General features: G+C 41.7%; 1 protein-coding gene across 1 annotated transcript; it reads right to left on the bottom strand.

Annotated features, from left to right (window-relative positions):
- Window positions 1-1,749: 1,749 nt before the first annotated feature.
- On the bottom strand, window positions 1,750-23,161 carry LOC131676004 (uncharacterized). Its single transcript, XM_058955130.1, has 3 exons — window positions 22,449-23,161; window positions 22,313-22,397; window positions 1,750-2,214 (listed from the first exon to the last, which is right to left on the bottom strand). Exons 1-3 carry the CDS (start codon window positions 23,159-23,161, stop codon window positions 1,750-1,752), a joined length of 1,263 nt encoding a protein of 420 aa, XP_058811113.1.
- Window positions 23,162-25,524: the final 2,363 nt, after the last annotated feature.

The raw sequence follows: 25,524 nt of genomic DNA, 5'->3' as shown, positions 1-25,524 counted from the left end.
ATTGAGAAAAAATCTTCGTACGGCGCTGTGCAAAGTTGCAAACTTCTTTGTTCAATAGATTTGTGGGGGGAAAAGCATACGATTCTTTTTTATGTCACGACGACAATTCGACGGTTTGAACCTGTGCTGAAGATGTACTATTTATCTTACACTAAACAATCTATAAAGAGGCTTTATTTATTTACTTATTTATTTATTTATTTATGTATTTATTTATTTATTTATTTATTTATTTATTTATTTATTTATTTATTTATTTATTTATTTATTTATTTATTTATTTATTTATGAAGTTTAAAATATTGTTGTTGGTGATGCACTGGCAGTATTGTACCGACGGCTAGTCACAAGCAGTGTGCTGTTCGACGTTCCAGTGGCCTTTTTGGCCCAGTATTTGCTTCGGTTCTTGTCGTTTGCACACCTTCGCCTATAGGGGTTTTTCGATACTCTCCTTGCATATCAGTTCGTGAGCCGCATATGGTAGGGTGGTTGTGTATTGCTAGTGATGCACTCGTTTCCGTTGCCGTAGGCTTGCTATGATCAGAGGTGTCGGTCGTGAGGTGCTCTGTGTTAGATCACCCACAGGAGCATTAACAGTCCATGCTTGCCTAGAACTTCCACGTATGGCGAAGACCGGGATGACGTTCAACTGTCGCATTCTACCCTTATCAGTTTCACTGAAGTCTCATCTACCGCTCTTCCGTTTTAAGGACCCTACTTCTCTTTACCACCCTCTAGCATTCTGTGCAGAAATTGTCGTTCTGATTCTGAACCAGGCGGAGCATGTTCCCATCGGACCTGTCGACCTGGGTCCCGTATTGCTTGAGCTCTTCTACATGATGCTATCGGTCAGCGCGTATCGAAAAGCATTCAGCTGTTCATGGCTGACGGTATTCGTAGGGTACCCAACTGGAATGATGGCCATCTAGTTCGACTTTCGATTGAGCTCCACTCAGTTTTTTGTGTCGGTCTTGGATCCTGCCCCTTGATCTTTTTCGTTTGGCGTTTGATCTTTCACCCACTATTGTTCGGCGACTCCGTGTCCGTCGAACGCTATTACTTAGACAGTGCCTTCCCTATTGGGATTTTTACCAACACCAGCGCTTTAGCGGATTTGTGGCCTTTTCACAACAGTGGTAAGCGTGACCGCCACTCATTCCAGTTGGCCTGGGTTCAATTCCAGCCGAGGTCGTTGAAATTTTTCTGAGGTGAAAAAATCTGTGGTCACGTCTTCCTTCGGAAGGGAAGTACAACCGTTGGTCCCCGGTCCATGAAATTGGTGGATCGATATCTAGTCCAGGTAGTGGAATCACCTCTCTGACATCGGTAAAGAAGAAGTAGATCCAACTTCTATACTCTTACTAACAAAAATATTCTTCTCTCGTGATGCTTGTTGAGTGCGCAGTAGTATATACGACCTCGAGGAAAAGCAAGTATCGGGCTAACAATTCCCTCCCTTTCCTTTCGCGATATACGTTCGGGCCTGGCCGGCGCTGGTATTGATCAAAAACACTTTAGGATTACCAGGAGTTGCACATTGAAAGATGTTTCGCTACTCCCAAGCATAATTATCTACTGATTCCCTGTGCAACTTCAGCTAGTCCCGATCGATAACGGAGTAGCAGCCAGGGGTGGTCGCACAAGCTCAAGCTCAAGCTCACAACAGCCACCCATAGTATTTCTTCGCCGCTCCTTCGTTTCGTTTAAGTGACGAGTTCTTCCTATTACTCTTGTTTTATTCTTGGAGCTCTACGACCCACCGGTTGCTCCGCTGGATTGGTCTGCCAACTCCTTGGTCACTGTCCGATCCTCGTCTCTATCTGCAAAGTTGAGAATGGACGAAGTGCAGGACACAACATCCTCCAACGAGCCACTGTTCAGCAGCTCTCCAAGTTTGGAATCTGCACAATTCTTCTCCTCTTCAACCTCCATCGCCGCAATCTCCTCCAAACTTATGTTTACAGTGCTCTTAGTGTTTTCCCTTTTGTTCCCACGAATATCTAGGGAAAGAAAGTCAACCCTGTCAAAGCCCCGCTTGGCAAGGGAAGGGCAAAAATACTGTATCGGTGCGCTCTGGTACCTCAAAGGCTCCGTGCTTGGCTTCGAATTTGCCATCACTTCGGGTTCCAGTCCTAATTTTACAGTAGAGTTGGTGTTCGAAGTGTTTATGACCCCTCCTCCACGATTAATTCTTCGGCGTGGGTAGCGTAACACCTTGAATTGGAGCATAAATTTTACAACGGGTACGCCCGTTGACACCCTCTCATTCCGCTGCTATAGCAGAAGGCCCTAGTTGGTCAAATAAATACTAAACAAACAAAAAGAATAGATTAGGGATCATTCATAAATGGCGTAGCATTATATGGGGGAGGGGGAGTTTTGTATTTTGCAATTATGTGTGACGGCATGGGGTCATGTCATGCTACGTAGCTTTTTTGAAGGGGAATAACTAATATCGTTTTTCATTTTTTTTTAATTTTACGGGGACAAGGGGGGAGAGCTACCGACAATTACCAGGGGGTATTTAGAGGTTTATGACGAAATGCTACGATGGGGGAGGGGGATATTAAAAATCACTCAAAAATGCTACGTCATTTATGGATGGTCCCTTACTCAGTTCAAAGAAATGTCAGCTCGATTGGCATCACCGCCGGATACGCATCCCCTTACAACACCATCAAATTTAATAAATGGACTTTAGACAGGATTAATGTTATCTAGAATTTTAAACGGCTTTTTGCAGTCCTTAATGGATTAAAGCGACTTGCTTGTTTTTAAATCCCAACGTTTCGACTCTTTGTTTGCGCCTTCTTTAGGGAAGAAAAAACTGATTATCGTTCCTCGTTAATATCACTGACATGTAATTGGATGGTCAATATAGGGGGATTTCGCTTCTAGCACATACGTGCAATAAATATTCTTCGTCTATGATCGATCTTGTTTAGAGCAGACGTACAAGATGAGTGAAATATAGTTTACAGAACTTACAATAAGATAATAAGTAAAATAAGACGAAAAATATAGTTGCATAACCAAGGTGGTTCATGTCTAAAAATTTAGACGCAAATAGCTGACCACCGTCCATGCAGGCACCATACACTCTGACAAGCAAATTACACGGTGTGCTATAGAGGACAAGGCAGCCCCAACGGTGTTGACTGGAACTATGGTTAGCAGATAAGATGACCGATGTCGTCGACTTCGGGGTAGCTCTCGCACTAGCAGCTAATATGCGAACGAGAAAGATGCACATGCGGCGGATGTATATACCTATAATCAGACTGATAACAGGTGACCACAGATGGACCAATTCAGTCATGAGAAGCACTTGAAAGCATTATGCTCAAATATAGCAACGACAAACAACGACAACGGGTAATACGATATTCTGTTAGCAGTAAAGTAAATCCATAAATCTTATGACTCGCATGCAAAATTTTTGTTTTTTGCATAACTAGTTTTTTGAAGATTATTGTGATATCACGGTTGTATATCATAATGACCCTGCCAAAAAAATAAACTGAGACGAACTCTATGAACAGATTCCCGACGAAATCATTCTTTTTCACTACCGACTTTCTCCGTATGCAATACGCAATTTAATTTTGTCGATGTCAATCCAGCGAGTTTTTTGTAAAATTTTGTGGTAATAATGTGTATTTTTGTATAATAAAAAGCCCTGAAGAAGAGCCAAATCTCGGATCCAACGTTGGAGTAGGTTAAAAAATATCGACGCTATAGTGTTTACTGCGGAGCTGAAACATTTCCGTCTCGAGTAGATAATAAATATTGATTTGTATCAGATTACGTGGGAGGTAGGCGTAGCGTAGTTGGTAAATCGATTACCTTGTACGCAGCGCACCTGGGTTCGCGTCCAGACCCCGCACATAGGGTTAGAAATTTTTCATAAAAAACCCGAAGAGGCGAATGACCTTAAGGTCAAAAACCTCTATAATCAAAATTAAAAAATCAAATTATGTACGTGTAACCGTCTATCCTGATTTTGTATTGTATAATGACCAGTGACGCTATCTGTTGACGAATGGGTGAGAATATGAGCCTACAGAAAAGCGTATAAAATACCCGTTCTTCTTACACAGCCACAGTAAATATCGCCTGTATGAAGTGAAAGCGCTAAAATCAAACGTTGGTCTGGGATGCCACGTGTTTTGGTAAAATGTCTGTAAAAGAATGAATAATTAAAATGTCTGTGAAATTCTGTAGATAGGTAGAGATAGGTACATTAGAATATCGTTATAAAAGCAGATTGAAATAGAATAGTATGTTGAAGGAATGGTTCATATGCGAATACAGTTATTCTAGTTCATTTTTACTAAACACTACAGGCATATCTTTAAATCCGGCATCGCAGGCCTTGGTAAAACATTCCGCTCCGGAACTTGACCTTCAATATCAACAGAATTCGCAGTCAGTCCCAAGTTTACAGGGCAGGGTTAGTGCCACAATCTAAGATGTGAACAAGCATGTTATGCTTATTCTACACCAGTGCTAGATGTGCAGCAATTATTTATTTTATGTTCCAGGTGAGCATTGCACTAGATGATGTCCAAGATTAATAGGTAAGTATATTTTATATAGCGGCTTGCAAAAAAGGCACGCAACGGTATATTTATTTCACCATTGCTTTACCCAGATGGCCATATTAGAGTTATGAAGTATATCGGAGCGCTGCCTATTGGCGATTTGCGGCAAAACCAAAATTAGTCATGCGACACCTATGATTCAACTCATGAACTGGCAAAGTGATACAGTTTGCTTTTTTTCACCCGTAAGTGAGTCGTAGCTTACAACAAAATTTTCATTATCTTCTCGGAAAAAGCTTACCACAGCCAAAATATGAATGAAACGAGTAAGAAATTTAGTTTTATTTGCAATTATTCTGAAATTACAGTCATTTGCAAATTTTTGACTCATACATTTCTTCGAAATGTAATCGGGGTATTATTGTGGTTATAAAAAATCGTTCCATAAATAAAGTTCCAACTCGAAACCGAGACCCAATCAGTACCAATGTCAAACTCCTTCATATTTTGAACTACGTAGGAGATTCAGTGAAGACTATCGGAGAGAAGGATCGGCTGTGCATGCTACAAAGCTGACACTTTCCTATTAGCCGGATATATTCTTTCCTCGCCTGATCTGGAGAGTTTCATGAATTTACACCATCTCATGAAGATTTAGCTTAACTTAGGACGAATGGGAAATGCTGTTGCGGCGGCTACGGTGCTCAACAAATTACATTTCGAAACAGCGCGCATATAGCTCTGCGAATAATATTAGAAACCACTATGTTTTACACTCTTTTCGCAAGATTACTTATCATCATCTTATAAAATGATGGTTTTCCTTCATTTTCATAAACAATTATCAACAAATTGATCGGTAATTTGGTGTTTAAAAGTCATTTTTTACCAATGTTTACAGAAAATATATGCACTATGACAGAAAAGAATTAAATCAGCAACACTTTCCTTCCAGCGCTATCTGCGAGCGGTTTCAACGTAGAATCGCCAATTGCTTTTCCAAACTAACATCATTGGCTAGTGTGCGTGCAAAATCAATTAATTTATTTGCGTTTGTGCAACTTCCGCTGTGTTAATGCAAATTCCCTACAGGTAAAACCATTCTGCGATCCTGTCGAAGCAGTTACGGCACGCGACATAAAAAAGAGTAGCGATTATAATTTTATGTTCCATTTATGGTAAGCCAAATGCAAACTACTGTCCCCCGCATATTTTGCGCAGCACTCTGCATGCCTAGGAGAGATACCAAAAAATCGTCAAACAAATTTCACTTTATGGTAGTCATTTTTCTGTTACCCGTTGTTACCGTTGTGGATGGAGTCTGAAAATATCCCAGTTAATATAAATATATTCATCGAAACCACGGAAAAATCCCGCCGAGCACCATTGTCCTTCGCGTTCGTTCCATATATTAGCTCGAATTAATGGCGATTTTAAACTACCCGGCGCGAATGTTGCTGATGGGGTCTGGGCCTGCTGCTGCGGTGCGGTAGTTAGGGTAACAGTCGACAGATAGGTAACACGATCGAAGTCGAGTGTGCAATATGTCTTGGGTGTTAATTTTCGGCGACTATCATCAGCCGTCACCAGGCAAAAGCAGCAGCAGCAGCAGCAGGCAGGTCGTCACCGCAGTGGATCATGCCCTGGAGGTTCCTCTCGACTATGCTCCACTGTGCACCACGGGAGGGCCGTTGGGCGGACGCGAGGCGAGGGATTTAGGTCTGTGTCATAAATTTTGGGTTTTATAGTGCCAATAAAGCGAATAGCTAATTTTATTTATGCTTCCCAAGGGTTAACATATTTTTTATTTGAAATCTGTATTAGGTAACGTTTACCAATGAATCTATTGGGCTTTGGTTTTGGCACCCTTGATGAGTCAGGTGATTTGGAATTGGTCGGTTTAGGTTTGGTTCACACGGAAATAACTTTGATAGATTATATTTTATTAAACAATTGTATTGTGTAACAACGTTTTATTAAGCAATATTTTTTTGTTTCTTATCTTTCTGTAATTAATCGGTTTAGAATAATGACACTACATAACTTCACTACTACGTTGGATTCGAGCGTAGTATCAATGTACACATTAGGAATCTGGCGGAACAATTTTCGGCGCACACCCAGACAATATGTTCGATATCATGATAATAGTCGCCAAAAGTGCAAGTACCGCTATTCGCGAATCCAGTTACGTCAAAAATGAGCATCTAACGTGTTGTAATTGAACGTAAGCCGGGATATCACATAAATGAAAGTCCTACTCAAAACCATTGCTCTGAACTAAGGTTATGTTGATACCGTCAGAATAATAGAATGCAACCATCATTCTATTACTCTCCATTGCTCCACGTTATCTGCCAACTTTTAGCGTCCTTATACTCTGTGCTCCTCCGTAAGGTCCGTAGCCATCAATATCATTTGTCTGCTTCAAACTATTTACCACCACCCGAAACATATCAGGGCGAACTTTCGTTAATTCTGCCACGGTCGAATGTCGCTCCGTCAGAACTCGAGAAATCTGCAATAGATTCAATCAATTTTTGTCTTTGGTCCGGACAAACATCACGAAAGGCCCGTTGGAAGATGATGGGTACAATTTCAGACCGGTAGCTGATTTTATTTCGACATATCACCTTGAGGCAGATCATTTTTAGGGTAAATCATTTTTGAATGGGCCTATTGCCCAATGCAAGATGGTAAGTAATCAAGAATGTACAATAATTTCGATACTTAACTTGCAGGCCCGTACGCAGAAAATTCTCAAGGGGAGGGTTTCAATTTTTTTACGTTTCTTATAAATAAATGTTATAAAAACCCTCAAACTTTGAAGATTTTTGTCAAGGCCTGGAGGGCCCAATCTTGGGTACCAATCGACGCAGCTGAACAAATTAAGTAAATGTCTATTATCGTAAAAGGTTATTCAATAGATACCGCTGCTGTCTGGCTTGTGGTAGTGTCGGATTGATTTGTAGTAGTTAAGCCTATTGACTAAACCTAGGGTTACCATATGAGGCGAATAAAAAACCAGGACTGTCGAGGACTGCCTCCCCCGATACCTCACAATCGACTGTGCCTTCTCCACAGGGTTTCGGCAGTTTCAAAATTCTTGGGTCGGGCAGGCAGAGCTTCGACAGTAAAAAGTTCTGTGGCTCTACTAGAAAATTTTTCTAGCTCTACCAGAAAATTTTTCGTGGGAATTCGAACGCCGTCCTTTTTCGGATTTACCGCATCGATGAAAGCAACGGTGCTTTATTGTTCACACTGGTTTGGAACAACTGTTATTTTTGCTGGCGCGGTACATATAGACAGCAGACTGTATGTAGAAGCATTCGTTTGATTCACTCCACCGTTAACAAGCTGAGCGATTTTCATAATCACCAGCTCAATAGAGCACTCAATGAAGTTATTCTACGATAGTTATTGATGTTTCGCAATTTTCCTATTTATGAAATGGATTTCCACCAAGACACTAACAAAGGAACTCTAGAAGAAGCAGAGTCACCAAAACTTCGATGTGTCCTCTCAGAGGTACCAAAAGAAATTTTTCTGATCCCAGATTGAAAGACGATTTAAGCTAAGAAGAAACTCTAGTAATGATTGTTTCATCGACATTAATAGTGACCAGAGTTTGGTCCACAACTGAAATTGATTCGATTTGTTCGGTTGCCAAATTTTCTTGCAAACAGACTACAGCTCGAACTCCTCTTTCTCTTTTCAATTTCCATGTAAAAAGAGTAAGTTGTAAAAAGAAATAAAGTGGTACTACCGAGAGATTAATAAAGGCATCGGATGGTACAAGTGGGAGACTCGAGTGTATTAAGTTTTGTTTGTCGCACTCTGGAGCAGAATGAAAAAAGCGAAAACTCAATAATTTGAAATGAAACGTGTGTTCAATAAAAAAATGAGAATGATTTCAATACCTTTCCGTAATTAAAGTAAAGAGCGTAATTTTTTTTCTCTTCAAGAGAATTGCTCTCTTGATTCCCTAAAAATGGATGGCATGTTTCTTTTTGCTCGGGTGATGTCAGTTCAATCGAAGATGGCGTCGAAACAGCAAGCACTCCGCGAGCGTGTTGTACGGTTTTACGAAACACATTGCCATCGTGAAAAAAAAGTTTACGGTAGACCACTTTCGAGACGGAAACGTGCCCGTGAGTATAGTTTACCGGATCCTGGTAACTCTGAGCGTGGAGCGAACGGCCGGTAGCGGCCGTCCGGCGAAGATAATGACGAAAAAGAGGAAGAAGAAGAAGGAAGCGTTGAAAAAGCTGTTCGACAACAAGGACGGAGCGAGTTTACGTGACGCCGACCGAAAATATCCTTGCTCCCATATCTAGATTCACTGAACCCTCAAGATGCAGGACATCATCTGTCGGAAGAAGACAGTCCCCCGAGTACACGAACGAGCAGATAGCGATCGTGTAACCGCAGTGCCGGTGGATGACGAAGAACTATCGCGAGACGTCGTTCGTACTGGACGACGAAAGTTAATTTCCGCTCTCGAAGACCCACATTCCAGGAAATAACAGCCACCATTCCAACGACAAATCGGCCACACACCCGAAGTATAATATAAGTTTAAGCATAAATTTTTAAAAAAAGTTATGCTGTGCATCGCCATATCGGACAGAAGGTTTTCAAAACCGTGGTTCAAGCCGAGCGGTCTGGCCATCAATCAACAAGTGAACCAGGAGGAGTGTCTTGAGAAAATTCTTCTGCCGTTCTTAAACGATTATCATTCGGATGGGAAGTACATCTTCTGGCCGGACAAGGCATCTTCCTATTACGCCAAGAAGACGCTGGAGTATCTTGAGCAGAAAAAGATACCGTACGTGCTGAAAGGAAGGAACGCGACAAACTTGCTCCAGCGTCGTCCCATTGGGGATTCTTTCGGCTCCCTCAGTGATTTAGTGTACAAAAATAATTGGCGGGTCAAGGATACGAAGCAGTTGACCACCAGAATCCGGAAGATGGACGCCAGTGCCGTCCAGCGCTCTTGTGCAAGCATCGCGACTAAGTTGCGTCGTACGGCCCCTTCTCCAATGTTCATTAACGTTTTTTGAAGAATAAACATTATGTGTTTAATAATACATGCTGAATTCGTTGATTTTTTTTGTTTTTTAACTACATGACTGAAAAAATTCTCATTTTTTATTGAACACCCATTAGGCTTATAGGAGAAAAACCAGGATAAATCAAGCTATTTCCTCGATTTCCCAGGACACCAGGACAGTCAATGAAAAACCAGAACATGTCCTGGGAAACCAGGACGTATGGTTACCCTACTAAACCTAAATCTCTAGTATCTCGCAATCCTCATTCATCCAGGACAATTGTGTTACTACTTCAGTAGGGATTGTGCTCTTGCTTTTTTATTTTGTGTTAATCGTTCATTTTTTCCATTGCTTCATTTTTTTTGCTTGCTTGCATAATGATTTACATCTTTACAACCAACTTCGTATGGTTTCTTACCCTTCTTGGCACTACTCATTCCTATGTATCTGCTAGCTAGTGCTGAGAGTTCCTCGGCAGTGGTATTTCACCGATGCCCTTTTTAGCGAGCCATTTAGCTGTTAGCCGCTCCGAGCCATTTAGCTGTTAGCCGGAAAGATCAGCGTCGATAAAATTTCTCCAGACTACGATATCCAGAATTCCTCCGACTTCATGTTTATCCTGCTTAGTTACTGCTGACTAATATCGAAACTTGTCGAAACGTGAACCGGCCCAGCGAAGCCGACCAACTTGACTTACAGCCCTTTCCAGCCACCCCCGCAAGGTTTCTTTCTTGATTTTTTCAATGACTTGTTTCTAGAGTGACCGAACTCAAATGACATTTTGTGTCAACACAGCTCGCTGTATATTATTTTCCTAAACAGGAAGTTAATACATTTTTAAAAATAATTCAAAACCCTCATGGGAGGGGTTTGAACCCCTAAAACCCTCTCCTTGTGCACGGGCCTGTTAACTTGTATAACGCTATTCAGGCATCTCGCAAGACAGTGGCGAAGCAAGAAAATTGGGGGGGGGGGTGTTGGAATAGACCGTGGGTCTATCCTACTCCGAGGAAGAGTTCCCCTGCGAGACAAGTTTGAAAACAAGCCAACCAGCCAGGTGCCGAGGTCAGTCCGGCGGTTCCGGTGGAGTAGGACGTCCTGTTTGCTGGAGCCCCGGAGCGACTGATGGTGTCTCGTCGCGGTCTACTCAGTCTAGTTCCCGGCGATGAATCTGACTGTACACTGACGACGAAGAGTTCCCCAGCGAAAGATGTTCTCCCTATACCGATTCTTTTATGGTTTCAGTACCACAGCTTCTTGAGCCCTTTAGCTCCATGTCCGGTGCCATTTATCACCGCAACTCCTTTAAGCCCTTTAGTTCTCTTCTTGTGGCATTTAGCACTACTTCCTTGATGAGCCATTCAGCTACCCGACTCCGGTGTTGGTGAGCTTTTTGCAGTTGATCCCGTGGATCTCGATCGCGTCTATTGTCTCCGTCACTGACAGCTCCACTTCTCTCATCACCATTAGTGACACGTCGTCCGCGGAACGCACGATTTTTACTTTCCCGGACAGCCGCAGTTTTAAGACCCTATCGCACAACCCGTCCCAAAGAGTTGGACCGAGAATGTAGCCCTAAGGAACGCCCGTTGCGACTCGCATTGACTTTTGCCCTTCGTTTGTCTCGTACAGCAGTATGTACTCTATTCTGGAAGTAGCTCTTCAGGATCTTGCTCATTCTTCTGTGCAGCGCTGCGGCATTGGCCTATACGAGGTTGGATGACCCGGTGACTTCCGTGACTTTGGCAGCAACACCAGCTTCTGTACCTTCCACATTTTGGGGAAATTGCCATCATCTAAACACTTCTGCAGTAGCATCCTGAACATGGCCGGATATGGCAGGATCGCAGCGTTCAGCGCCACGTTTGGTATTCCATCCGGACGGGGAGGTTTTTTTGATTTCAGTCGCATCGACGTTTCTTTGAGCTCGTCATTAGTCGCTTACCACTCGGCTGTGTTAGCTCCTTCTTCTTCGTCGAACGGTGTCAGTGATCAAGTAGTGTAATCGTGATTCGGGAAGAGACCCTCAACGATTATCTTTAGCTTACCAGGCCATATTTCAGCTGGTGTCGACGGGCCCTCATCTTCGTCATGACGACTCAGCGTCCCCCAGAGATTGGCGTCTACTTCTCAGCACTACTACTTATGGCAAACTGGCTTGCTAAGCTTGATCTTTCGTTTTAAAGCGTCCCTACTTCTCGAAACGTCGCTTGCGCTACTCTCTCACACTCCGTTCTTGCTCTCTGAGCTCGCCTTCTGGCTCTAAGACAAGCATCCTGTAGCGTACTGAGCTACTCATTTACCCAGTAAGCTGCATGCCGTCTACTGAATGGCTCCAGTTTTCGTGCCATTGTAACGTTACAACCCATCACAATTCTTCTTGTTAGGTCAGCCGCATCAACGTATTTGATTCCACTGTCCGCCGAAGTGACTCAACAAAGAGGTTTTTGTTGAAGACCTTCGTCTTCCACTTTAGCTTGTCGGTCGTCCTCCTCCGTACTACAGCAGGGTTCCATTGGCCGATGCGGTAGCGAATCGCCTTGTGGTCGCTAGCGGGATACTTCTCGCACACTCCTCAGTCCATGTCCGCCGTCAGTGAAGGACTACAGAATGTGGCGGAATTTCTCTCGATACTGATGTCGTGAACCAATAAGCTCCCAGTTTGGTCACGATACAAGGAGCCGTTTAGTTTCCCGCTTCGCCGCGATCTACTCGTTGTAGTCTACCTGGCATCCACAACGAGCCGACTGGTAGGTGTCGAGGTCTGTCGCCAATTTTCACTACAAGGAAATAATATCAAAGGCAACTTTTGAAACTTTGAGAATATTATTTAAAATATTAGGTATAGTTTTGTTGAACATATTCAAATTTCTTCAAAATAATTCGAGGGGGTTTAACCGCAACTCCACGTTACTACGCCACTGTGTGTTTCAGTAGAAAAGCATGAGTGAATTATTATGAATTGCTAAATTAATTATTTTGTACTTTGTAGCTTATTAGTTAAATGCTTCTAGATGAATAAAACAGAAAGTAGTAGTCCTTAGTGGCCTGCTTGAGGAACCTTTTAAATTGTATGTGTGTATAATTTACCAAATTCGCCACTCTTCAAGCATGTCAGGAAACGCGTTTCCATAATATGAAATCCCATTTTCCAAATCGCGCTCTAGATATATTTTACTAAGGAAGCCGACCCCCTCCCCCCCCCACCAACGGACTGAAGCCGCCTATGAGCTTTACTACTTTTTGTGAGCAAACCTCTCATAAACCAAAATTTATAGTTGTTTAAAGATGATTTTGTTTATAAACAACATGGGAATGGACGGGTGATTTTTTCATTATTTTTCTTTCTACTTTTCAATAAACAATATACGGTCTCATCCCACTCAAGTTGGTTGTTTTGTCGAAAATACTCTCCAAAAGATCAATTGCCAATTGTTAATGCTGAAGCAGTCCTACAATATACAAAATCATCGGATGTGGCTGGCAACTAAACAAAAAAGTGCAAAATAAAAATATCTCATTTCTAGTGTGGTTTGGAAGCAGGTTTCAAGCAAGGTAATCAACTTTTGGTGTTTTTCGGTAAAAGGATAATAAGCATCGCTCTTCATTGCCAAATAGAAGCTTTGGAGGAAATTGCTTCCCCAAATGTGGAGAACCTTTTGATGATGACCATTTTGTATTCCTGCAAGACGGTGTCTCAGTCCACACAGCGAACATTGTACGAGTCTTGTTTAAATTGGAGAAATTGGACGACAAAAATAAGTTGCATCCCCACAGTGACCCCATGATTTAGCTTAGATTTTGACCAGTTCAAAAAGGCTATCCACACATTTTAGGAGGAAATGCCTAACAAATCCGTTTGTAATCTTGTACAAAAATATTAAAGAAGGCATTTTAACACATTTTGAACTTGTTGAGCACGGTGTAGATCTTACATTCATCCTTAATTTGGTTAGTGATAATAACTACTAAATCAGTATGCCCCCATTGATGTGCTGATTCTAGCCGAGTTAAACATAAAATTTCATCCAAGTTAAAGTAGTGTAGTGAGTATTACACTCATTCTCCAGAGCTCCCCGCGTGCATAGTGTCAACTGAGCGTGAAAGCGCACAGGATTAGAAATTACTATTTCCGACACACACACCGTAGAACATATTCGGGTAATAAAGGCATTTTCGTGTTAGTGGGTGTCATTATTTTCCGGCTGGAACAACCGTTTGCTAGAGCGATTGTTTGTCATGAGTGCTCTTCTCGTGCCAAGCTACATCCTGCGTTTGTTTAGTTTATGGCATACGTAGCGTGAATGCAAAGAACGCAAGCGAGACCGAGACCTTGCACAAAAGATATTTGGTTGAGGGAGACACACCATATGATGGCTGGATCAGGGGTATCGTTTTACGGGGAGATCCACACTGTAGCGAATGAGAAATTTCGTGGAATATACATTTTCAAACATTTTCGCTAACCAAACCATATGGTGCTGATGGTTTGTGAGTTTTCATAGATCAGATTCGTAGAATTAATGGTGCATTTAGAGTATTACTGATGAAATCACGTATCATACGAACCCCTGCTTTAACAAAACAGCGACGTTCAACGATGTCTGAATTTGGGAGTGTGTTCCAAGAATTGACAGGATGTTTCCATGTTTCACAAAAGTAAACAGTTAGCTAAATAGTATGTAGTTATATAAATTTGAGACACCGAGAGCTTCCGAAATGTCAGCTTAAAGTACACAGAAAAAAATATTTTGTAATTTTAAGTTGATTTTCGTGCACATATTTGGAACATGAATATAAATGTAAAATTAAGTTCCACCAAAAATCCACACGACTTGCGGTGCTTTCTTCAACGAATTTTATTATAATTTTACACGTGGATTGAAAATTACAGTTTCTTCAAACGGAAAACCAATGCACTTCAATGTATTTTTACACGCTTATTGCTGTAAAATGAATGACATGTAATATTACACGAATGAAAGTGTAAAATTGTATGCTTTTTGATGCTCCAATTGAGTGCATTGATTTTAACGTAATTTTCAATCAAAGTTTTGATTCAATCTTTGTATGTTTACATTCGTATTGATTTACATGTCGTTTAAATTTCATTAGTTTTTTGTGTGTAGGATCTGTACGATTAGATTAGGAATTCATTGAATTTTTATGTGGTAGCTGATTTGATTACTTATTTGTCATAAATGCGTATTTCGTTACTAAAGATGGAAATCGTATGGTCTACCTATAAGTTTAAGGTGCTCTCTAGTAAGCAAGGAGGAAAATCGCATCATGAACCGGAACCGAAAACTTTGAATTATTCTGCTTGTATAGCAAATGAAGTAAATCAATCTGGTGTCGCAAACGCATGCAAGCCGAAAATGTAACAACAAATAAAGGAGGAAATCAGTTTCGTTTTTCTTTTGAAATTCCCAACATGGATGGATGGATCGTCTGTTCCCCAGTGAGCAGTTTGGACTTAACAATAAAGAGGATATTTGTATTTGTATTTGTATTTGTATTTAAAATTTGTGTTCATCTGACACTAAGTCTTAATGAACTAAACTAAAAATAATTAACCTAATGTAACAGCAAACGGTGACGAAATTGTGATGAATTATAATTGAGGTCAAAGTGCTCGGCAAGCTCGTTGAAGCGACGAACCATCGCCAAAATCAGACTATTAGCAGCATAGTTGGTGTTTCGCATTTCGATGTGTAGTAATGTCCGAGGGCGAAGAACACGGGTTGGGGCGTAGAGGTTGATTTGTCCAAGGAGATCGGGAACATCATACTCAGCCAACAGAAGCTTTGATATGAAAATGGCCTGCGAAGTATGTCTACGTTCTTGCAAAGTATGTAGTCCTAATAGTCTGCAACGGTTCTCATATGGTGGCAGGTTCAACGGATCATTCCAAGGCAATTGACGTAAAGCATATCGTATAAATTTGCGCTGGACAGCTTCAATCCTTTCACTCCACGTTGCATGATAAGGGCACCAGACGATGTTTGCAAATTCCAACAGCGAGCGCACCAGTGAGCAATATAAAGCCTTGAAACACAGAGGATCCCGGAATTCACTAGAAATTTTGAACATAAAACCTAGAAGTCGATTTGCTTTGTCGATGGTCGCTGACAGGTGATTGGTATAAGTTGGCCTTTCATCGAGAATAACACCTAGATCTTTTACGTGGTCAACGCGTTGCAGCTGAGTTCCGGCAATGTTGTAGTTAAAATTAAGCATGTCTCTTGTACGATGAAAACTGATGACAAAACATTTCGTAACACAAAGGATCAACATGTTTCTTTGACACCAATTGTAAATGTATCAATGAGACACTGTAACTCACGGCAATCGGCTTCATTCCTTATCACAAATATCTTCAAGTCATCGGCGAAAAACAGTTTCCCTCCACGCATTAGAACAAAGACCGCATCATTCACGAACAATGAAAATAGTAATGGACCTAGTGTACTACCTTGGGGAACTCCGGAATTATTGCAAAAAGATTCAGACACGTTGTCGCCAATTTGCACGACGCACTCGCGGTGAACAAGGTAGGATCGAAGCCAGTGGCAGAAACTCGAGGTACATCCTAGTTTATCAAGCTTTGCAAGCAGTATCTCATGGTTGACTATGTCGAAAGCGGCCTTAAGATCTGTGTAGACCGTGTCCACCTGGAGTTTCCTGGATATGTTTTCAATGCAAAACGATGTGAAGCTAACTAAATTCGTCTCAACCGATCGACCAGGGAAGAATCCGTGCTGACAAGGGCTTATGTAATGTTTACTAGCAAAAAACAGCACCTCGTTGATAAGCGCTTCGAAGATTTTCGACTCAACTCTCAGCGAAGTGATTCCCCGGTAGTTCACGATGTTGCTTTTGTCGTTTTTCTTGTGAACCGGAAACATAACTGAAAACTTCCAATCATCGGGAAATTTTTGAAGTAGAATACTTCTAACGTTTCAATATGGGGTCCCGTTTCAAAAATTTCAGTTGAGAAATTTTCCCAGGTTTGAAATGCGAGTATCTTCCGTTCTACTGGACGAAATCGCAATATTTTTGCACTATCTGATCGGAAATTTGTGCACGTATATCGTATTAAATTTCGGAATTACTGCGACTACTATAAATAAACCAAAACAAGGATTTTCAGAAAATCCTTCGGAAACAGCGAGGAAAATGCGCAATTTGTCAGCATATCCCACGCAGAGCCGTCAAAAAGGAGCATGTAAGCGTTTCATTACATACGGGAATGTTATATATACAGGTCACGCGAGCTTGTTTTGTATCAGTGGGTGCTCGCTTACCACACGAGCAACATGCTCGTCCGGACGGTACAATGAGCGGTATCATGTTTGCGTTCCCGTACCAAGCGTCATCGCCAGGTTCTTCGTGATAAAATCCAGGGAATCACCAAATCTGCCAGTCGGCGTCTGGCTCGTCGTGGTGATGTAAAATGCATCTCCAATTTAATCTACGAATGCTGATGGTGTGCAGAAAAATGTCATCCGAGATGCCGTGACCTACACTGAACACGCCAAGCGCAAAACCGCAATGAATGTCGTCTATACTCTGAAGCGGCAGGGACGCACTTTGTATGGATTTGGAAGTTGAAAAGGTAGAACTCACTTGTATCATTATAAAAAGGCCCTTTTCAGGGCCACCAAAATCATTTCAAAGAATGAGTTTGCATTTTCTGTTTCATGGACTGTTTCTCCCTGGAGAGCTATTTGGGTTAAACCCTAAATTATGATTTATTTCAGTACGCAAATTGCAAATATGGTCAGAAACAAACTGGAGTGAAGTGAATTTTTACTAGGCGCATTCAAAAAAGGTTTCAATTCTCAAACATTTTACAAAGGTGCCGTATTACATTACTCTCTTTACCCTTAGTGTTCGATAATCTCCGTAGTGGAAACACAATTTCAATTTTGTTCTTTATCAAAAATATGTGGTCGACCAACCAAGGGGTGGAGCTACGACGAACACAAATTGAGGACAACACAAAAAAGGACGAGCTTACGTTGTGCTGTAGTCAGGTATAAAAACTCAGCATGCTGTTGCTTACGCTCAGTTCGTTTCCAGCATCAGCATGCAGCAGTTCGTTTGCAGCATGTTCCGCAAAATTCAAACCGCCGTCCATTTGCTGCTGTCACAGAAGAGTTGGCCAAGCACGCCGTCTTCGATGGCACCAAAACTGTTACCATATACACCAGCACCAAGTAAATTTCGAAAACTGCCCAAAGAAAAGGCCCTTTTCAGGGCCATCAATTTATCGACAAAGAATGAAATTGAAGTTTTGTTATTACAAGCATCAGCTTGTCAAGAGCGTTGGATGGTAAGTGAGCCACTTGTGAACAATACCGTCGCTTTCACGAGAATGGCACAAAATGAAAAGTTATTTGTGACAGTTTAGTGTAATGATTCAATTTACAAAAATCGAACGTTTCAATACAGGGGCTCCGTTTCAAAATTTTCGGCCAGAATGCTGCCTGTTTTTTCAAACGTGAAAATCTGCTGTTGTATTGAATGAAAACCTTCGATTTTTGCGCTGATTGGAAATAGTTGTGACTAATTCTGTAGAATGTACAATTACTGAAAATAACGGATTTTGTGAAAGCAGTGGTTGGTGCATACAATTCGATTCCAAGCCAGACTAGTTTTCGTTGGAAGGTCCACCTCTGACAATAGAAGTAAACTTTTTTACTATGAATTCAACTACAACTTCCTTGAAAACAGCACAGCTAAAAAACTTTTGGGAAAAACGCGCAAACCTAAATTTTTCACTATAATGGAAACTGCCTGTGCCCAGCCGCACAGCATCATCAAGATTGATAGTAATTCAAGCCGGGAGGAAAGAGGTTGTAAGGCAATGGAAAACGAAAATTTCATTTATATCTTACTGGAATATAATTGGCTGGTCCTGAAAAGAACTTGTTGGTTTGTGGTTTATTTTGGGTCACAATTTAGGCCTGCTCGATTGCTGATAGCTGTGAATTTCTCGCAGGGCGACAGTTTCTGTTCAGTAGTGATGAGGCTTCCTAACGCCAACCGTGACTGGGGCACTTTTACGCGGCCTTCGTTGCTTACTGCTTGCGGGGAGGCTTTCCTCCGGTGGACTTACGAGCGGTATGTTTGGTACGGGCCATTTATCAACAAAGAATCGAATTAAAGTTTTGTTATTACAAGCATCCGAAAGTAGCTTGCCAAGAGCGTTCGATGGCAAGTGAGCTACTTGTGAACAATATCGTCGATTTCACGTAGAATGACACAAAAGAAAAAGTTATCTTTTGTTTGTTTGTTTACAGTTTCGTGTTTACTAGGCGCATTCAAAAAAGGTTTCAATTCTCAAACATTTTACCAAGGTGCCGTATTACATTACTCTTTTTACCCTGAGTGTTCGATAACCTCCGTATTGGAAACACAATTTCAATTTTGTTCTTTATCAAAAATATGTGGTCGACCAACGAAGGGGTGGAGCTACGACGAACACATATTGAGGACAACACAAAAAAGGACGAGCTTACATTGTGCTGTAGTCAGGTATAAAAACTCAGCATGCTGTTGTTCACGATCAGTTCGTTTGCAGCATCAGCATGCAGCAGTTCGTTTGCAGCATTTCCCGCAAAATTCAAACCACCGTCCATTTGCTGCTGTCAGAAGAGTTGGCCAAGCACGCCGTCTTCGATGGCACCAAAACTGTTACCATATACACCAGCACCAAGTAAATTTCGAAAACTGCCCAAAGAAAAGGCCCTTTTCAGGGCCATCAATTTATCGACAAAGAATCGAATTGAAATTTTATTACAAGCATCAGAAAGTGGCTTGCCAAGAGCGTTGGATGGTAAGTGAGCCACTTGTGAACAATATCGTCGCTTTCAAGTAGAATGGCACAAAATAAAAAAGTTATTTGTGTGATTTGTAGACAGGTTAGTGTAATGATTCAATTTACAAAAATCGAACGTTTTCTAACATTTCGATATAGGTGCTCCGTTTCAAAATTTTCGGCCAGAATGTTGCCTGTTTTTCTAAAAGTGAAAATCTGCTATTGTACTGAATGAATATCTTCGATTTTTGCGCTGATTGAAAATAGTTGTGACTAGTTGTGTAGAATGTTCAATTATTGAAAATAACAGATTTTGTGAAAGCAGTGGTTGGTCCATACAATTCGATTCCAAGCGAGCCAGACTAGTTTTCGTTGGAAGGTCCATCTCTGACAACAGAAATAAACTATTTTATTTTGAATTCAACTACAACTTCCTTGAAAACAGCACAGCTAAAAAACTTTAGGGAAAAACGCGTAAACCTAAATTTTCCACTATAATAAAAACTAGTGCCCCCGCCGCACAGCATCATCAAGATTGATAGTTATTCAAGCCGGGTGGAAAGGGGGTGGGAGGTTTTAAGGCAATGGAAAATTTCATTTATAATAATAATACTTTATAATTGGCTGGTCCTGAAAACAACTTGTTTGTTTGTGGTTTATTTTGGGTCACAATTTAGGCCCGCTCGATTTCTGATAGCTGTGAATTTTTCGCAGGGCGACTGTTTCTGTTCGGTAGCGATGAGGCTTCTTAACGCTAACCGTGACTGGGGCACTTTTACATGGCCTTCGTTGCCAACCAGCCCCTGTCAAGGACGACGTCTCTGTACAGCCAGCATCACTGCCATGAAAGGCAAAACATTGATTTTGAGCCGAATGATTAGAAGCTGTATTTAGTTACAAAATGTCGATTAAATTAAATTATTAAATCATCCCACAAGATGCAAAACGTCGTGTGAAATGCTTGAATATCGAGCATAGTGCCGAACATAATTCTTTGTTTGGGGCTTTATAGCTATAACGCCCCATATATGTCGGTCGCTGTCAAACTCCATATGATGGTATAGGGTTGCCAGGGAGTTGTTGCCAACTGCTTGCGGGGAGCCTTTCCTCCGGTGGACTTACGGTTTGTTTGGTACAGGTCATGTAGCGAAAAATGCTGATCTGCTACTTCTCTAATGCTGGTAGTAGGACGACGGTCAAACGCTCGTTTGCGTGCCTTCATTCATAAAAGTTCAACAATATTTTCAAAGAATGTTGCAAATTGTCAACTTGATAATTCCAAAAATACTCCAAATAAACTATGAATGTGCTAAAGTCGACAAAATCGCATAGAAATTGCTTATTCCAGAGCAGAATTTACCGGTCTAAAGTGTATTCTACTTCACTCCGGTTATGTCTCTGACATTACCCACCCATCTTTTTCTGCTGAAGCGACATATTGAAAAGGTGCGTCAGTGGGATCGCTAAGATATCGGAACATTTTTTCAGAACAGCAGACGGCATAGCACTTTGTCCTGGAGCATAAGACGATTTTGTTTTCCGTATTGCAGAGAGAACCGATTGTACTGAAATAGTGAATACATCCATATCCACTGCCCCAATGGGAACATCACGGGTCGCGTTTTCGAGCTCGACGGCAGATGGCACATCAGTCGTGAAGACACTTGAAAAGTAGCTGGCAAATAGGGAGCATTTTTCCGCCGTTGTAGTCGCTACTTCGCCATTGTAGACCATCCTAGACGGAAGACCCGTTTCCTTTCTCTTCGTTTTAACAAAAGCCCAGAATCCCTTCGGATTTCGTCGTAAGTTTTGTTGGATGCGGTTCACATATCCTTTGTACAGCAATTTATTGTAACAGCGGTACTCATTACTGGCGAGTGCGAAAAAGCGCTTGAGAATAGGGCATCGACGATTTGTGTACGCACGTAGGGCTTTGGCGCGGGTGCGTTTCAGATTCCGAAGCATGGCGTTAGACCATGGAGGCTTCTTGGGAGGTTGATATTCTGGCACGAATTTTTCAACACAGTCAATGAGTAATCGGTTATAGAGATCGACTGCAGCATTTACATCAACTTGATCAAGTAGTACACTCCAGTCAATCAGCGATAGGGTGCGACGTAGTGCTGCTAAATCAGTTTTGCGAAAATTACGACGATTCACAGCTAAAGCTTCTTCATATTGTGGTGAACTAATTATGGAAATGGATATTTCCAATGCGGGATGATAGTTATCCAAAGGAACGATAACACTGGAAGCTTCACTCACTGAACACTCAGGCAAAGCATTCTCATTGACGAACACAAGGTCAAGAAAACGGGATTGATGGTTGGAAATCGTGCTTACTTGATTTAGTCCGTGAAAAGCCATCCCGTCCAGAAGTAAGCGGCTGGCAGGATTTGTTGTCGAGGAGAACGGGTTAGGGTAAGCGTATCCACGTCCAGAAGAAACCCACATCAGTCCTGGTTGGTTGAAATCACCAAGAACTATTATCACATCATTTGCATCTGCCTGCGAAGAAGCATGTTCTATAGAGTCGAGATGGAGCTGCGTAATAGTGCAGTCAAGTCGCTTTTCTGGAGGAATGTAAACAGCTCCAATAAAATAGCTCTTCGTCTGCGTAGTAATCTTCGTCCAAACAACTTCAATGCTTGATGAACTATCTACACCAAATTCACAGGAGGCTAGTGCAGAAGAAACAGCGATCAAAACTCCCCCGCCGCGACCATGAACACTGTTATGTGCGCTTCGATCCGCACGATAAACCGCATAAGAATCCCCGAAGAGCTGCATCGATGTAATACGATCATCAAGCCAAGTTTCCGTCAGAACATAAATATCGTAGTCGCCGTCAAGTACAAGTCGTCGATTTTCGTCCTTAGCCCTCTGACGTTTTGGTAGTATAGCCGTAAATCGTCAGTGCCACGTGGCAATCGTGCCGACATGCTGAAGGGGCGTGATGTACCCGATGGCATGCTAGAAACCAAAAGGTTTTCAGGAAGCGGATCGTCATTTACAGGAAAATACTCGCCTGGGAAGGGAGTTCGGAAGACCCCCTCACGACCTCCGAACGCAGGGCCGGGACGACTGAGCTGGTCGCTGGCTGGTAGCACGACTGCGTCGGAGCGCTCGGGGGCTTCCGTAGTACGGTATAACAGGCGTCCCGGTGATGGCAGCGCAACATGAATTTGTTTGTGTAGTCTCGGCGATGGCGGCGAAATTATTCTTCGTCCAAACAACAGCAAATCGTCGGAACGAGTTGTACCCGATGTCATGCTAGAAACCAGAAGGTTTACAGGAAGCGGATCGTCATTTAAAGCAAAATACTCGCCTGGGAAGGGAGTTCGGAAGACCCCCTCACGACCTCCGAACGCAGGGCCGGGACGACTGAGCTGGTCGCTGGCTGGTAGCACGACTGCGTCGGAGCGCTCGGGGGCTTCCGTAGTACGGTATAACAGGCGTCCCGGTGATGGCAGCGCAACTTGAATTTGTTTGTGCAGTCTCGGCGATGGCGGCGAAATTATTCTTCGTTCAAACAACGGCAAATTGTCGGACATGCGTCCCGATGGTGGTTGAATTATTCCGTCATAGCTGATTGAACTGATGATGGTGAAGCAGGCTGATGAGTATCGGCCTGAACTGGCGACTGATCTGGCTGCGGATAGAGGGGTTTCCAAAAATTTCCAGCTGATACGGTGCGATTGCTCTTGAATTCGCGAAAAAGAATTCCTTCGGGCCATGTTGAAGCAGATAGGGCTCGCGCCTTGAGCTCAGGTTTGATTCCAACTTTAAACGAGATGAAATTCATTGTGCTTACGTCACGATCCTTTGCAACAAGTCTAACGACTTCCACGTCATCGGTGATAAGACGCTGTTTCGCCAAAATGGAAATTTGGTCAACAGAAACATCGCGTGCAATATGTGAAAGGTAAAGCCAAAACTTCGGTGTACGATCAGCTACTGTTATCGTGCCAAGAGATGGCGAAACAGGCATACCAGTACCACGTAATAAAGATGATACATTAGATTTAGCCCCATCTTTATTCGGGAAAAGACGGCGAGTTTTGTTACGACTGGCTTCGGCAAATGGACGTTGAGTAGTCTTCGGTGTCAATGAATTAGAATTTATAAGGGCCGTAAAATTCGAACGAATCTCCAACTTCAACTCAGTTAGTATTTCACCCTTAAGTTGTTCGACAATTTGGTTGTGTGCACCTAACACCTCTTCCTGTCCAACCTCATAGGCAGCTCTTACAGCTTGTCGATGACGCTTATCGGACATCAGATTAGTGCAGGATTTGCATAGCCAAAATATCTGCTTATTATTTAAAACATCGTCAAAGCAGTTTTCGGCAATCCCGTTGCATTTGGGATGAAAAGTAGCATTGCAAAATCCACGACAGGAGATGTGCGTTCCCGCAATATCATTTGCACACGAGTGGCATAGCAGCGTATTCATTTTCATTCAATCACACCACACACCACACAAAGCCGAACTGTTGTGATTGCACGATTCTACGAACAATGCCGCTCCACAAGCTACTGCTGTCTCGTAAATGAGCGGGTTGATAGGGCAGCAATAAAATTGATTTTCACGGTAAATTAAATTGGTTCTTAACGGATAATACTATCTTCGATTGACCTTCGTCACCTCACGGGATCGTAGCACAAATAACAAGCGTAAACTAAACACGTAACACGTTAAAAATCAAAAAGAATATGGGAGCGTTGTTTACTCAACTCAACACAACTTAACACTTTGTCTAAGACTATCTTGTTTAAGTGAAAGTAGGTAAGGATAACTGCGAGTAAGATGAACATTGCGTTTCTAAACAAACTGTAAATTTAATAAAATTATTGTGATACCATAACATTTCTCATAATTTTCAAATGCTTCTGGAAGATACTGCTATAACCAAATACGCGAACTTTCGAAGTTTCGAGCAAAATTGACTATTAAAAAAAGAAACTTTATTTAATCAATCAGAATTTAGAAACATTTTCCAAAATTTAGTGTTATGTTGAGTAAAACGGCCACAATGGGATACGGAAAAAGAGATCCAAATCTTATACGAATACAAAGCAGAATTCCATATCAGATTGCATAACTTTGGGAGGGTTTTTGGCTTTGGCTGCGACTTGGATGTATACTGGCATTGAACTATTTCCCATAGTTGTCTAGCCAGCATGGAACAACTGTGTTTCTTCAAAAACGTCTTTTTAGCAAATATTTCTTGACTTAGAAATATCTTGTACCAGTTAACACGAAAATTTCACGTTTCGGTCCACATGTGAAAATTGTCTGCAAAACCAAGTAATTTTTAGAAAACTTTGACTCAATAAGTTTATCTTAAATCTTTCACGGTAGCGGTGTGAAACACTTGACCTGGAAGTTGCTTGAAATCAGCCATGACGTATGTTTCATCGACCATAACGACACAATCAAATTTGGTTAACAATGTTGTGTACAATATACGCACACTTGGTTTAGGTACCTAAATTTTGTTTCCGATGGACCAAATGGCCTGTACCAGTAAAGACTAGATCATATCAGTGTTCTTGGATACTAGGATCGCTTTTGACTTAGTTTCTATTGACGTTCTTTCAGAGAAGTTGCACTATAATGCGAAAGTTATTTTAACAATGTTGTATTTTGTTCCGTCGGTTTTTTTTTCGAAATTTCAGCGAAATTTGATCCACAACATTGATGTTGTTTGGCGAGTGCTACAAATTATTGAGCATTTAGATACACTGAGAATTAAATTCAGGTACATTAATTACAAAACTCATTTAGTTGTTGCTGTAATTCGATGAGAAATGAGTTGATCTGTCATAGATAAATTTTCATCCTAGTGGAAGGAAACGTGATTGAAGTTCAAAGAGAACAGCAAGGGTTCGAGATTGCTACCCAGGGGCACATCTGAAATTTTTTTGAAGTAATATTAATTGCTATTCTCTAATTTGACAGATGGGGTACAGCGAACAAGATAAGACTGGAGCCACTTAGCGAAGTTGAATGAAGTACCCAGTTTTTCTATCTTCTCCATGCGGTGCAAGTCATCGACATGATCCAACCCAGCTTTAAAATAGTTTTCAGTGAGTT

Source organism: Topomyia yanbarensis, chromosome 1 (assembly GCF_030247195.1).
Source record: "Topomyia yanbarensis strain Yona2022 chromosome 1, ASM3024719v1, whole genome shotgun sequence".
NCBI lineage: Eukaryota > Metazoa > Arthropoda > Insecta > Diptera > Culicidae > Topomyia > Topomyia yanbarensis.
The sequence above is the reverse complement of the archived record's forward strand: the minus strand, read 5'-3'. Positions and strand labels throughout refer to the sequence as shown.

What these genes read in the sequence shown, in the direction of transcription:
- LOC131676004 (XM_058955130.1), bottom strand. Translation starts at nt 23,161, where the DNA reads ATGGCCCGAAGGAATTCTTTTTCGCGAATTCAAGAGCAATCGCACCGT. An exon ending in CGAACTCCCTTCCCAGGCGA is followed by an intron (nt 22,398 to 22,448) that starts GTATTTTCCTGT and finishes TTTGGTTTCTAG; the next exon opens with CATGCCATCGGGTACATCAC. An exon ending in TACGGCTATACTACCAAAAC is followed by an intron (nt 2,215 to 22,312) that starts GTCAGAGGGCTA and finishes CTCCAATTCAAG; the next exon opens with GTGTTACGCTACCCACGCCG.